Source organism: Sciurus carolinensis, chromosome 12 (assembly GCF_902686445.1).
Source record: "Sciurus carolinensis chromosome 12, mSciCar1.2, whole genome shotgun sequence".
NCBI classification, from domain to species: domain Eukaryota; kingdom Metazoa; phylum Chordata; class Mammalia; order Rodentia; family Sciuridae; genus Sciurus; species Sciurus carolinensis.
In genome coordinates this window covers 59,143,503-59,157,336 of record NC_062224.1, presented here as the reverse complement: position 1 = coordinate 59,157,336, position 13,834 = coordinate 59,143,503, and the positions used below count along the sequence as shown (strand labels likewise).

Below are 13,834 nucleotides of genomic sequence, written 5' to 3'. Positions count from 1 at the left end.
TTACACACCCTAGCAAGCTGTGGACTTACTTTACCCTGCAGGTATCATGGACCAAGCACCCTATAGAATCTATCATTTCAGCCCAAACAGCAGGAGGACATAAAGGCATCATGAACAAAGGTGTTAATTATTAAAATTAAAACGATTGAAATTGCAAAAAGGATTAATCTGAAGTCCCACTCTTATAGGAAGTCTAACCATTATGTTTAGTAAAATATGGAGATTAAATGTTTGTCATACAAAACTGCTGAAGAGCAAATGATAGACCCTTGAAACTTAACAATTATATCTCTGAATATTTCCTAACCAGTCATTTTAACATTTTAGGATGCAGGCATAATTCACAAGAACTCTACACATTTCTCTTGTTTCCTAGTACTATCTTCATGGTCACCAAAATCCGTACTTGAAGCTGTGCATGATCTCACAAGCCTGTAATCCCAGCAACTTGGAAAGCTGAGGCAGGAGGATTGCAAGTTCAAGGCTGAACCCAGTGAGAGATGGCACTCATCAACCATTTAAAAATTTTTCCTTGTTATAGTTTGGTCAAATAGGGGTATCAGATGAAAATAAAAGTTGGATAAACCTGTGGGCTTTAGTTGGATTCAGACAACAGCTGAGAATCATCTTGGAAAATGATTTCACCATGATGAGAAGCAAACTTAGAATGTTGAGAAGACCACAGACTATAATAAAGATGGGACTTTGTCCCAACATTAAAGAGAAATAAAGGAACATCCAAATCACCACCTTAGACTCTTGTAAGACTCATCAGAGACTTATCAAAGTAACTAATTTACCAAGGCCAGCCTGAGCATTACCTACCTAAATGAGGTTAAGTCACCTGCCACCATAAACAATACTTTCTAAATTGGAATTCAGTTAGTAATACATAAGTCATTCAAATAGAGATTTTTGTTTTGTCTTGGTTTTATTTTGGTGCTGGGGATTGAACCAAGAAGCCCTTTACCACTGAGCTACATACCCAACCCTTTTTATTTTTTGAGACAGAGTCTTGCTAGTTGCCAACTTGAAATTCTCCTGCCTCAGCCTTCCAAGTTACTGGGATTACAGGCTTTTGAGACCACGCCCAGCTTCAGGTAGGGATTTTGGTGACAATGAATACTAGGAAACAAGAGAAATGTGTAGAGTTCTTATGAATCATGCCTACATCCTAAGAAAATGTCAAATGACTATTTCTCAATCTTTCCTAAACCTGTTAATACTAAATCCAATGCCAAATGAACTTTGATGCAAGTTCTTAAAAGAAAACTAACAACCAACATTTATTGAGCACTACCGAGTGCCAAGTACTGATCTAAGTGCTTCACACGTATTAAACTAATCTCCCAACCACCTCATGAGAGGTAAGAACTGTTATTTTCCCCATTTGCCACACACATGCACCCAAAGAAACAAGGCAGTCAGACCCAGCAAATGAGTGGGGGAACTGAGATCTGAATGCCAGCAGTCCAGTTCATGGTCTATGAGCTCAACTACCACTCTCCACTTAGAACAAGGTCCTGCTCACAGTAAAATACAAAAGATAGTCATGCTGCTTCCTTGGGGAAGGAAACAGATAAACAGTATTTGATAAAGATGTGCCCAGGTTCAAATGCTGCTATTTCCTACTAGTTTTAAGATCTTAGGCATGTTGCTTAATCTCTCTATGCCTCAATTTCCCTGTCTATAAAATGGAGATGATAATAGTAATGTTATGAGGATTAATTATGTTTTACTTGAATAGCACTTAGAACAGTACCTAACACACAAGCAGTAACATGTAAGCATTTTTTTTTTTTACTTTTGATATTTTTCTTGCTGCGAAGTACTATCTGATAAATACAGATTCCTGGACACATGTGGACTTCCACCTTGTAGGAACTTGATTCAATGTGGTTTATGATGTCTTTTATCATATCACTTCCTGTGTAATTAGAATGCATATTCTCAAACTTGTTAATGTGTTTGATGTTCTGTGGATATTGTGAAAAGATTGTGTCAGTAACTTTAATCTATAGTTGTAAAGCATAGATGTACTTAAAAACAATTTAGAATTTTGAGAATTTCAAAGCACCACTTTTTTTTCTTTTTACTGAGGAGGAGGAGGAGGAGGAGGAGGAGAGGGCAGCAACTTTATTTCATTTTGGGTGTTCCCTAGATCCTGTTGGGGGTATTTTATAAAAAGCAGTAGTTCTTAAGCAACTATTTTATTAGTTATTACACTCAGATGTCTGTTACATTTAATAAAAATAATACCTTACATTTGTGTAGTACTTTACATCTTATATCTCACTATCAAACATCATATTGGAAGATATTGAATGATATTTGTTGGATGAATAATTGAAATCATGTTATATTCTTATCTAAAAATTATCATTCTGTGCTTAATACAGTTGACATTTAAATGCTATTAATTCTCTGTAAATCCATTTTTTGGAAATAATCACACAGTACCTCCAAGTAAACCACACAACTGCACTGTGACTGTATACAGTGCTGTTCTTTGATTTCCCTATTTCAGTCAGTAGCATTACCATGACATCCATCACTCAGGTTAAAGCCTTGGTATTTTTTACTTTGTTCCCATCTTTGTCCCCTATCTTTTGTAATTCATCATGACCCATGGATCCTGCTGCAGTAGGTTTATCCTACCCCTTTTTCCCACTGTCAAGTCAGGCCCTTATTAGGGGATCTTCAGAATACCAAAATAGTTCTTTCACTGATCTTCCTAGTCTAGCCTCTTTTTCACTTATCTAACAAACCTACCAGCATCAGAATAACTTTCCCACAATCACTCTTGCACTGTATGACTCATCTCCTCAAAACACAACAACACTTCTCCAATTTCCCACAGGATGAATCCCAAACTCCTAAACCCAGGGTTCAATGATTTAGTCTCAGCAAATCAATCTAAATTGATCTCCCTTTGTTTGCCAACAAGACCCTCTACGCCAGCTCAGCCTGTCCTTTCTCAAGCTTCCAAATGCCATGTGCATTTCCACCTCACAGTTTTTGCTCCATATTTTGCTCATAATGTTTCTCAGTAACTCATTCATTTTTCATTCAACTTACTCATTCATTAAATCAGTTAATTTTTTATAATTGATTTAAGACCTACTATATGTGAGGGTACTATAAAGAGTAAGATTTTACCCCCACCCTCAACAACTCATCCATGTAAATTCTACCTCCTCAAGGAACATTATTTTCTCTTTAAGTCTTTACAGGCCAAGCTTTCCAGGCTGTTCCAGCCTATATTGATCTTCTGATATTTTCCTACTATCTTATATTGTGATTTGTTTAATAAGTTAGTTTTGTTTCCCCAATAAGACTGTAATATCCTTGAAAAAGGGAAATTTCAGTATCATTTCCCCTCACTGCACTTAATAATACCGAACATATGGTAGGCACAAAATATTAATTAAATTGAACTGTTTTGGCCACTTTGACTAAATTCATGTTGCCCAATATAATGTAGGATTTACTTTTTTTAATCCTTAGGATTAAGAGGCTAATGCTTTGAAAGTCATAACATTCCCATCAAAGTTAATCCCTAAGATGATTTTAGCAATGTCACAGGAGTTCTTGAATGGCAGCTGCGCTTTTCATGTTATTCTTATTCTCACTTCCTGTATTCTTACCTAATGGTGGATCAAGTCAAAATGGTCAAACCAGTTGTGCATGTAGATGGGTTCTTAGTCTTCTCTACTCAAAATTACTCCTACTTTTGATCTTGTCTCAAGTGATTAATGACTCTGAATCATTTGGGACTTATCTGTGAACCAGTGAACTGAACAAAGGAAACAGAACACTTAGCTCTATGTGGGAGCAGGGGAGGGAACAAATATGAGAATGGTTTCCAGAGACTGTCCATCAGGCTACTGATATTCATGGGAAACTAATTTACACACTGGCAGAGAGAAATCCTAAACATATTATGTTTTGTGTATATGTGTGTGTATATGTGTGTGTATATGTGTATGCAGTCAATGTTCAAAGCAATATGTACATATTATCATAAAAAATACAATTTTGTGTGAATTCATATTCAGTTGAGTCTATATTACCCATAACTTTACCAAGAAAAGCTCTTGAAAAAAAGAATTATTATATACTCCAATTTAAATCTTCTATCAGTAAAAGCATTTATTTATAGTGATTGACAGTTCAAGTTTTCTAGGTGGCATACCTTTTATTCTCGATATACTCTGAGTGAAGTGATTACAACCATTTATCTCCCTTTACCTTAATCCTCTGAACCCCCAATAAAATAAAATAAAAACCATTCCAAAAATCAAAATAATAGGAATAGTAAATAATTCTTTTTAACCAGAATGACTGAGTTTAAAGTATCCCTGTAACTTTTGCATAATTGTTAAAAATTACTAATCCCTTATATAAGTCACTGTTATAAGTAATAAAAACACTCTTACCTTCTTCAGTCATATACTTGACAAGTTCTTCCTTAGTAAGAAACCCATGTTTAGCAGAATCTAAAACCTAGGAGGGAAGGTAGATATTTTATATATACATATATAATTTATATATAAATATAAAAAAGCATTATATATTTATATACAAATGTTAATGTTTATATATAAATATATTTTCTATATTAAAATATTATATTTTATATTTATATAAAAATATTATTCATATATATATGAATGAATTCTACCTGACAAATTTTTCATATTTATATGAATAATCTAGAGCTTACACACCTCAAAAGCTCGAAGGAGGACATCTTCTGGAATTGGTCTATACCTAAAATTATGCCATAAAATAAGTTAATGCGAGATTGTCTCATCTCTACATAATAAATTACCACATAAAACAAAATGAAAGTTGCTAACATACTAGGATAATACTACTTCCCTCACTGAAACCTTTTTGGATTTCTGAATATGAAAGTGGCCAGTTCTGTACCCCCACAGGAAATATTTAACTGAAAATCATTGGCATGTTTGGTGTTATCTATTAGGTATTTTTAAAAAAATTTATCAGTATGGAATTCAATTTCCCTAGAAACAAAACTTCTACAATTCAACCACCTTTGGTAAGCTAATGCTAAACTTTTACTGAAAATAATTAGGATTAATTCTTTTTTTTTTTTTTTGGGGGGTGCTGGGAATTGAACTCAGGGTCTTGTGTTTGTAAGGCAAGCACTCTACCAACTGAGCCATATCCCCAGCCTTGGGACTGATTCTTATGTATTATTGATTATTCAAAACAGAAGATAATTAGAATATCAATTTATGATTTTTTCAGTTTTCTTTGCCTTTTGGTTATGCTTTCCTTAGAATAATATTATGGTGGTTGATATTTCTAAGCACATATGAACTGTAATTCAGAAGTACACTGAAAGGTTAGAAGGAAGCTACACTGAGATACTTAGGTTGAATAAAACATCAAGTGTTCTGAAATTATTGTAATTCTAATCATTGCCCTGCCTTAAAATTGCTTTTACTGGGGCTGGGGTTGTAGTTCACTGGGTTCGATTCTCAGCACCACATATAAATAAATAAATAAAACGTTCATCAACAATTTAAAAAAATATTTTTTAAAAAGTTGTTCTACTTACCTTCTTTCTTGAAGTACTTTGGTCATCACTGGAAGAAATTTTTCATATCGAATGTATCCAGTGGGTTCTTCTTCTTCTACCTACCATGCAGTAACAAAATAGATATTTATTAATTCAACAAATGTATTGAGCAACTACTTATTTCAAGTACTTTTGCCAAGTGCTAGGGATTTGGTGAGAAGTGTATTTGGGTATGACTCCTGCTCATAGAGCTACTAGGGGAGAAATATATTAATCAAAAAACCCACAAGGCTGAGTGTCTAATTATTAATACATTCAAGCACAATGACGTAAAGGAACACAGGACTATAGGAGCATAAGAAAGGAAATTTTCTAGACCAGGAAATCAGGAAGTCATTTATGAGAATAACGCTCTAGCTGATTTATAAAGGATGAGTAGAGGGGGCTGGGTCTGTGGCTCAGCGGTGGAGTGCTTGCCTGGCACGTGTGAGGCCCTGGGTTCAATCCTCAGCACCACATACAAACAAAATAAAGGTACTGTGTCCACCTACAACTAAAATACATATATATTTAAAAAAAAAAAAAAAAAAAGGATGAGTAGAAGGTAATGAGACAAAGAAGTAGGGACGAAACTCCCATGCAAAGAAAACTGGAGGCTCTGGGACTCTGGTGAAGTATCAGAGGCCATGAGGCTGAGGCACAGGGAGCAGCAAGGAGGACCTTTCAAGGTGAGGCTGGCAAGAGATACAGGGACCAGACCTTGCAGTGCCTTATCATTCAGGAATGTCCTTAGTTGTTTTCCTAAGAACAATGAGAAATCACTAAAGTCCTCATAAATGTGTCCTGAAAGATCACACTGGTTACAGGTGAGGTGGCTTCTTTAGTTGGCCTAAGCATATACAATGAAAGTTGGAATTGGAGAGGTGCCCATGGAGAGGGAAGTGGATGATTTCAAGAAATACAAGAAATAAAACTGATAGGCCTGGCTAAGGATAAGAGAAAGGGAAAAGTCCAGAATGACTTCCTGGATTCTGGCCTGCACAAATGGGATAAAGTGTTGCCTTTCCCTGAGAAAAAGAACTGAATAAGGGACCAGACTGGGAGCCAATAATTATCTCAATAATTACACAATTACATCTCAAATCATTATATTTACTAAATCCATACATGATTAATAGAAACTTATTATACCACTACTAAATTATTAGAATACTATTCTTGAGAAAGAATTTTTTGTACCAAGCACTATTAGATGAGAATGAGACAGATCCCTGCTCATGGATTCAACTTTGATGGAGTGGCTGAATGGAAGCACTACTGACCTTAACTTTCATGTCAGGCTATTTATAAGGAGTTGTAAATTTTCCATTCCCTTTCAAAAATCCTATAAAAGGTTTACAGATCCCAAATCAACAGATGAGACTTTTAACAGATATACTGTTTGAGCAAAAAATAAGAAATCTATATGTTGATGCTAAGTGGAACACACTGTCATCCAAATGACAACTATTTTTAAAATGGTTATACAACATTCATACCTAGTGTGAGTAAAGCCCTCAGACTCCACTATCAGCAAAAATCTAATCCATCTAATGACAATGTTTCAGAATTTCTCAGTCCATCAATACATGAACAATTATCTTCAGCTGCCTATAGGACTAAGGTGAGCATTTTGCAAATTACTGTTCATATGGCTTTGATGTGCTTGAGTAGCACTCTGCAACTCCCAGCCCCAGGAGTCTCTTAAAGACAAAATGTTGATCTCACAGGATTACCTACAGAGCAATCATCTTAAAATTAGAAGTTTCTAACCAGAATTTTGCTCTGAAAGCTAGAGTAATGACTTCTTTCCTTTTCCCCAAACCTTAAAAGATCACTGTATAGCAGGCAATCTCAATCTTTACAAACCAAAACCCTTCTCTTTACAGATATATATATATATATATATATATATCTGTATATCTACACATATATATATATATATTCTCTTTACACACACACACACATATATATATATATATAGTAGTTGTAGATGGACCGCATGCCTTATGTTTATATTTATGCAATGCTAAGAATCGAACCCAGAGCCTCACATGCTAGGCAAGTGCTCCGCCCCTGAGCTACATCCCCAGCCCACCAAACCCTTTATCTTCATCAATCTACACACTGTTTTTAGTTTTTCCAAAGTTTAGCTCTACAACTCTTAATCATGTAAGAACGCACAAAAGACACATAATGTATCTTCAGATTGCTTCCCTGGGTTCCCTCACAACAAGCCCTCAAAGATTTGAACACTACAGTAAAACACCTACATGTCATCTTGTGTAAAAGATATTTTTGGAGCCAAAATTAATCAAAAATATTAAGTTAAAGGAAGATCTCCAATTAATCAGAGTAGCACAAGAGGCACACAGTTCCTTTGGCTTTTATAAAAAGAGGGACAATGAAGCTGGGTAGGATGGTGCATACTTGTAATTCCAGCAACTCGGGAGGCTGAGGCAGGAGGATCACAAGTTCAAGGCCAACCTGGACAACTTAGCAAGACCCTAACTTAAAATAAAAACTAAAAAGGACTGGGGATATAGCTCAGAGGTAAAGCATTCCTGGGCAAATCCTAATGCCAGAAAAAGAAAATAAAATGTAAAAGAGGGACAATGAATATAATCAGAGGGCTTCTGGTTAAAGAGTAGGAAAAAAATGCTAAGTCCTTGGGTAGATATTTTAAAAATCTTTCTATGACCCAACACTGTCCTCTAGAGGCCATATCTAATATGTTCTTTTATACAAAAATGTATAAGCAATGGCATTTAAAAGCAGTATACTTTATGTGACTATTCTAAATACAATACAACATTCATGGAATGTTTAATATGTACCAGACACCATTTTATTTCTTATTTTAATAACCTTTTTATTTTAGAAGAGTTTTAGTTTTAGATTTACAGAAAAGTTGCAAATACAATACAATTATCATATATACCTCATTCAATTTCTCCTATTGTTTTTAATTTTTCCAAGCTATATTGAGGTAAGAATGACAAATTAAAATTATACATATTTAAGGTATATAGTGTGATGCTTTGATAGACAGATTGATCACCACAATCAAGTTAATTCATATACCCATCACTCAATTATCTTTTTGTATGAAATGAGAACACTTAAGATCTATTCTTAGATTTTAAGTATATATTACACTATGATTAACTATAAACATCATGCTGCATGTTAGATCTCCAGAAATTACTCATAACTGGAAGTTTGTACCCTTTGACCAACCTCTACCCATTTCCCCATCCCTGCCCCTGGTAATCTCCTTTCTACTCTGTTTCTATGAGTTCACCTTTTTTAGATTCCACATATAAAGGAGAACATGCAGTATTTGCCTTTCTGTGTCAGGATTATTTCACTTAGTAAAATTTCCTTGAGACTCACCCATGTTGTCCCAAAGGACAGAATTTTCTTCTTATAGGCTGAATAATATTTCATTACACACACACACACACACACACTTCACACACATTTTCGATGTACTTTCATCCACTGGCTGACAAGTTGTTTCCGTATGTTGGCTATTGTGAATAATGATGCATTGAGCATGGTGATGCACACAACCTTTCTAAATTCTGATTTCATTTTCTCCAGAATAGACATATAATAGACATACACATAATACATACACACACACACACACACAGGGTATCATGGCAATTTTATTTTTAATTTTTTGAGGAAAATTACAGTATTCCATAACAGCTAGGCCAATTCACACCAATAATTATACTTCCTCACCTATTCTTAATATCATTTGACTTATTCTAACAGGTTTGAGATCATATTGCATTATAGTTTTGATTTGCATTTCCCTGATCATAGTGATGTTGAGAATTTTTTCATATACCTGTAGGTCATTTGTATATCTTCTCTAGAAAAATGTGTATTTGGCCCTTTGCCCATTTTTTAATTGGGTTATTTGGTTTTGTTTCTTACTGAGTTTCATGAGTTCCTTATCTATCTTAGATATTAACCTCTTATTGGATATATGATTTGCCAGTATGTTTCCTCATTCTTTTTATTTGGTGATTGTTTCTTTTTCTATATACTTTTAGTTTGATGTTGCCCACTTGTTTATTTTTTGTTTTTATTGCCTGTACTTTTGTGTCATAGTCAAAAAACTATTGACAAGACCAATGTCAAGGAGCTTTTCCCATGTTTTATTCTAGTTTTATAGTTTCAGGTCCTATGTTTAAGTGTTTAATTCACTGTTGATTTTTATATACAATATGAGACTAAGGTCCAAGTTCATTCCTCTCTGTGTATCTTGATTCTCCTAACACCATTTATTGAAGGTATGAGCTATCCCCAATGTGTATTCTTGGAGCTCTTGCAAAAATTTGTTGATCATAGATGAATGGGTTTGTTTCTGGACTGTCTATTCTGTTCCAATGGTGTGTGTGTATATATACATATATACACACACACACACACACACACACACACACACACACACATATATATATATTATACCACATTTCTTTTATTACTATTGCTTTTAATATAATTTATAATAATTCCTCTACTGCTAATTCTATGTCACTATGGTGCAGTCACTATGAATCAATATTCAATATACATTATTACTCACTAAATTTCAAACTTTTGGATTTCACTGGATTTTCTGAAATGCATTTTATAATATGGCATATTCCTCTAATATAAAAGAGGAGCAAACTGAATAGGATGGGTTACCATTTCTGGGAATCTGGAAACAGGTAGAGAGTGGGGAGGATAGGAGGTGGTTTTATTATTTTGGGGGTAGGGCAAATTAGTTAACTTTGTGAAGTCTTTGGTAGGATAGGACAAAAATACTACTTTCTAGAAATGTGATGCAATGATGGCTTCATGAATAATTAAATCCATGGATTAAAGCCTGTGAGATTATAATAAAGATGTATCAATTATTGAACCCTCCTATAAGGAGGGAGGGAGAGAGGGAGGAAGGAAGAAGAAGAGGAGAAGGAAGCAGAGGAGGAGAAGGGAAGGAGGAGGAGAGGTGAGAGGGAAAACAGAGAGAGGAAAAAGAGAAGATGAAGAAGAAGGAGGAAGAAGAGGAATAAAAAAGCAGAGGAGAGGTGAATGAGACAGAGAGAGAGAGAGAGAGAGAAAGAGAGAGAAAGAGAGAGAGAGAGATGGGTTGTGTCCCCCTTCCAAATTCATATGTTGAAGTCCTACCCCTCACCACAGAATGCAACCTTATTTGGAGACAGGGTATTTACAGATTAAATCAAGTTAGAATGAAGTAATCGGGTGGGCCCTAAATCAGTACAAAGTGTTTCCTTATAAAAAGGGGAAATGTGGAGATAGATACGCACACAGAGAGAATGCCAAATGAACATGAAGAAGGCCATCTATATGCCAATGAGAGAACTGGGGATGTAGGTTAATGGTAGAGTACTTGCCTAGCATGTGCAAGGCCCTGGGTTCAATTCCCAGAACCCCAAATCCATCCACACCCCCTCCCACAAAAAAGGAGAGAAGCCTGAAGCAGACCCTTCCCTCATGGCTCTCAGAAGGAACCAACCCTGCAGATACCTTAATCTTCTGAGATCTTCAAGCCTTCAGAACTGTGAGAATAAATTGCTAATGTTGAAGCTACACAGTGGGTTACAATGTTACCAAAGCTCTAGTAAACATATTTACATTCTTTGCATATATTATACGCATCACATGTATTTATCCAAAAATCTATCAGACATAAATCCCACATCTACAAACAGGAACTGGCAAAGCAGATATTACAAATTAAGAACTGTTACGGAGTTGTTATAGGAAAAAAACAGTATAGTTCAGGCCTTTCTCCAGGAAAAATCTGTTAACCAGCTTACAGTGAAATCAATTCAAGAAAGATTCCCTAAATTATAGCAGATATGTTTGAAAAGACTATGGAGTGCTTGCTACTTCTTCACAAAGCCATAATGCAAAAATCCACTTGACTTCTTTCTGTATCAATTAGGGACTTTAAAAAATAGACATTGTGTTTCTCAGTTTTAAAAACGTCACAATAGGGGCTGAGAGTGTAGCTCAGTGGTATTGCCTAGTTTGTGTAATGCTCTCAGTTCCATTCCCAACACCAAAAAAAAAAAAATAATAATAATAATAATCACAATACAGTCACTTTAAACCAAGGATAAGGATAGTTTAAAATAGTCTTATTCAAATCCAACCTCTAGCTTCAACATCCTCATTTCTGACACGAGAACAGTTGTGTCTACCTAATAGGGTGGTTATAAAAGTTACATGAGATATGACAATGACAGTGCTTTGTGAACTGTGAGTATATGATGATGATTATGATCTGCATCAACAGTGTAAATCTTTCTGGTTCTATGACACGCAGTGACACTTATTCCTAAAAGAATCAATCTCTGATGCTAAAATTTCAGGTACACCCTCACTGACCCACCATATGGACCTGTTTCTTCAGAAGTTGGGCCCTGCCTCCTATTTGTAAAATGCCACATGAAATGTGGCAATTAAATAAGATAATGCTTTAAATTGCTAGGCATACTTAATACCTTATCCCTTGCCCTAGAAGATAGGATATGTGTTTAGCAGTGCTGCATTCACCTCTGCTATTTACCTACAAGCCTCTTTGAAAGAAGGAGAACTAGCAGACATCCACCAAACTCCACATCTCTGATTTTCAAAAGACAAAAACAAATAAATACATCCTGTTAGTACAAATGTGAATGACACAAAGTAAGTTATAATCTAGTTTGCTACTTCTAAGAGGAGGGCCATTGTGCTGAAAAGTAACCCAGGCAGCAATTTTTCATGTAAAGGTAATAAAACTTTCCTACAGGATGATCCTCCAACTGTACCCTGCTTAAAAAGGACCATTTCCAGTAAATTTTACTTAATAGTGTGCTGGCAGATGTTTTCCCAGAAGACCAAGGCCCTGATAGATCTGGCTTCTTTCACTGCCGCATGAAAAGGTTCCACCTTCCAAGGTACCTCAGGACCTTCAGGCTCTTCAGTGTCTCTGAATCCTTTTCCCCACCATAGAGACATCTCAGTAAATACATAAACACTTTGGGATTTTCAAAAGTATCAATATTTATCAAAGTCACAAAGCATTCAGTCAGTACCATTTTTTATCCCACTTTGGTGTAAGTCAGTTTTCTTAGACTAGTTTGCATTTGAGGAAACACGGGCACTGACAGATTAAGTGCCTGTCTGAGAGCCACAAAGTCAGTCAGGTGTTTTGACAAGATCACAGCCTAGAGTTCTTTACTCCCATCTCCATAGTGAAATCATCAGGTCATCTCTTTTCTCATTACAGCATTATTTATTTTAATGCCAAATTCAATGAACAGACACAATAAAACACACAGTAAAATTCATTTCTCCCCGGTGACATAACAGTGAGTCAATAAATTGAACTATTTCATGCTCCACAAAAAACAAGATAATATGAGTAGTTAAGGCGGTTTATAAAGCACCTATATTTCAACTAGTTTCAGGTCACCAAACAAGATACACATATGGACTTCAAAAAACTATTTGTAGTAAAAATATTTTTTAAAACTATGAACTATTTCAACTTAGACTCTTGGTTTTGTTGTTGTTGTTGCTGTTGTTTTGTCTGTTTGTTTTATGGTACTGGGGACTGAACCCAAGGGTGCTCTAACACTGACTGACATTCCCACCTCTTTTTATCTTTTTATTTTTTTGTCTGGATCTTGCCCAGACAAGCCTTGAACATGTGATCTTCTACTTCAGTCTCTGGAGTCACTGGCATTACAGGTGCACACCACCACGCATGCTTAGTTCAAGTTAGACTCTTAATAGTACCTGTGCAAATTTAGACATAAATTATGTTTTAAAATCAAAGCATAAATATAATTTAGAAAATATTTTTTCTTTCTTGGATAGACCAAAACAATACAAATTGATTGGCATTTACCAAAAGTATTATCTTTATACAAGTGAAAAAAATTATTCTATCTATTTGTGTATGTGCTATTGCTGTGCCTTGTGCATGGTAGGCAAATGCTCTACCACTGAGTTACACACCCAGCACAGAAATTAAAACATTTAGAAAAATTGTTTACTCTAAAGACTCCAGAAGCTGACAAAAATGAGGGTATGTGGTTCTTTCTTTCACTTTCTTCCCCCCCTCCCTCGCCTTCTTCTTCTTCTTCTTTTTGGTATCAGATATTGATACCCTCAACCCCTGAACCACATCCCCAGCCCTTTTTATTTTTTACTTTGAGATAAGGT

At 35.3% G+C, this 13,834-nt stretch overlaps 1 protein-coding gene across 2 annotated transcripts in view; it reads right to left on the bottom strand.

Moving 5' to 3' along the window:
* The window catches only part of Efcab2 (EF-hand calcium binding domain 2), a 114,421-nt gene that overhangs the window by 4,074 nt on the left and 96,513 nt on the right, over positions 1-13,834 (bottom strand). For both annotated transcript variants that reach the window (XM_047520447.1, XM_047520446.1), the window contains exons 4-6: positions 5,591-5,670; positions 4,731-4,773; positions 4,440-4,506 (exon numbers count right to left, since the gene is read on the bottom strand). In XM_047520447.1, coding sequence (XP_047376403.1) covers positions 4,440-4,506; positions 4,731-4,773; positions 5,591-5,670 — 190 coding nt within the window. The remainder of the gene's footprint in view (positions 1-4,439; positions 4,507-4,730; positions 4,774-5,590; positions 5,671-13,834) is intronic.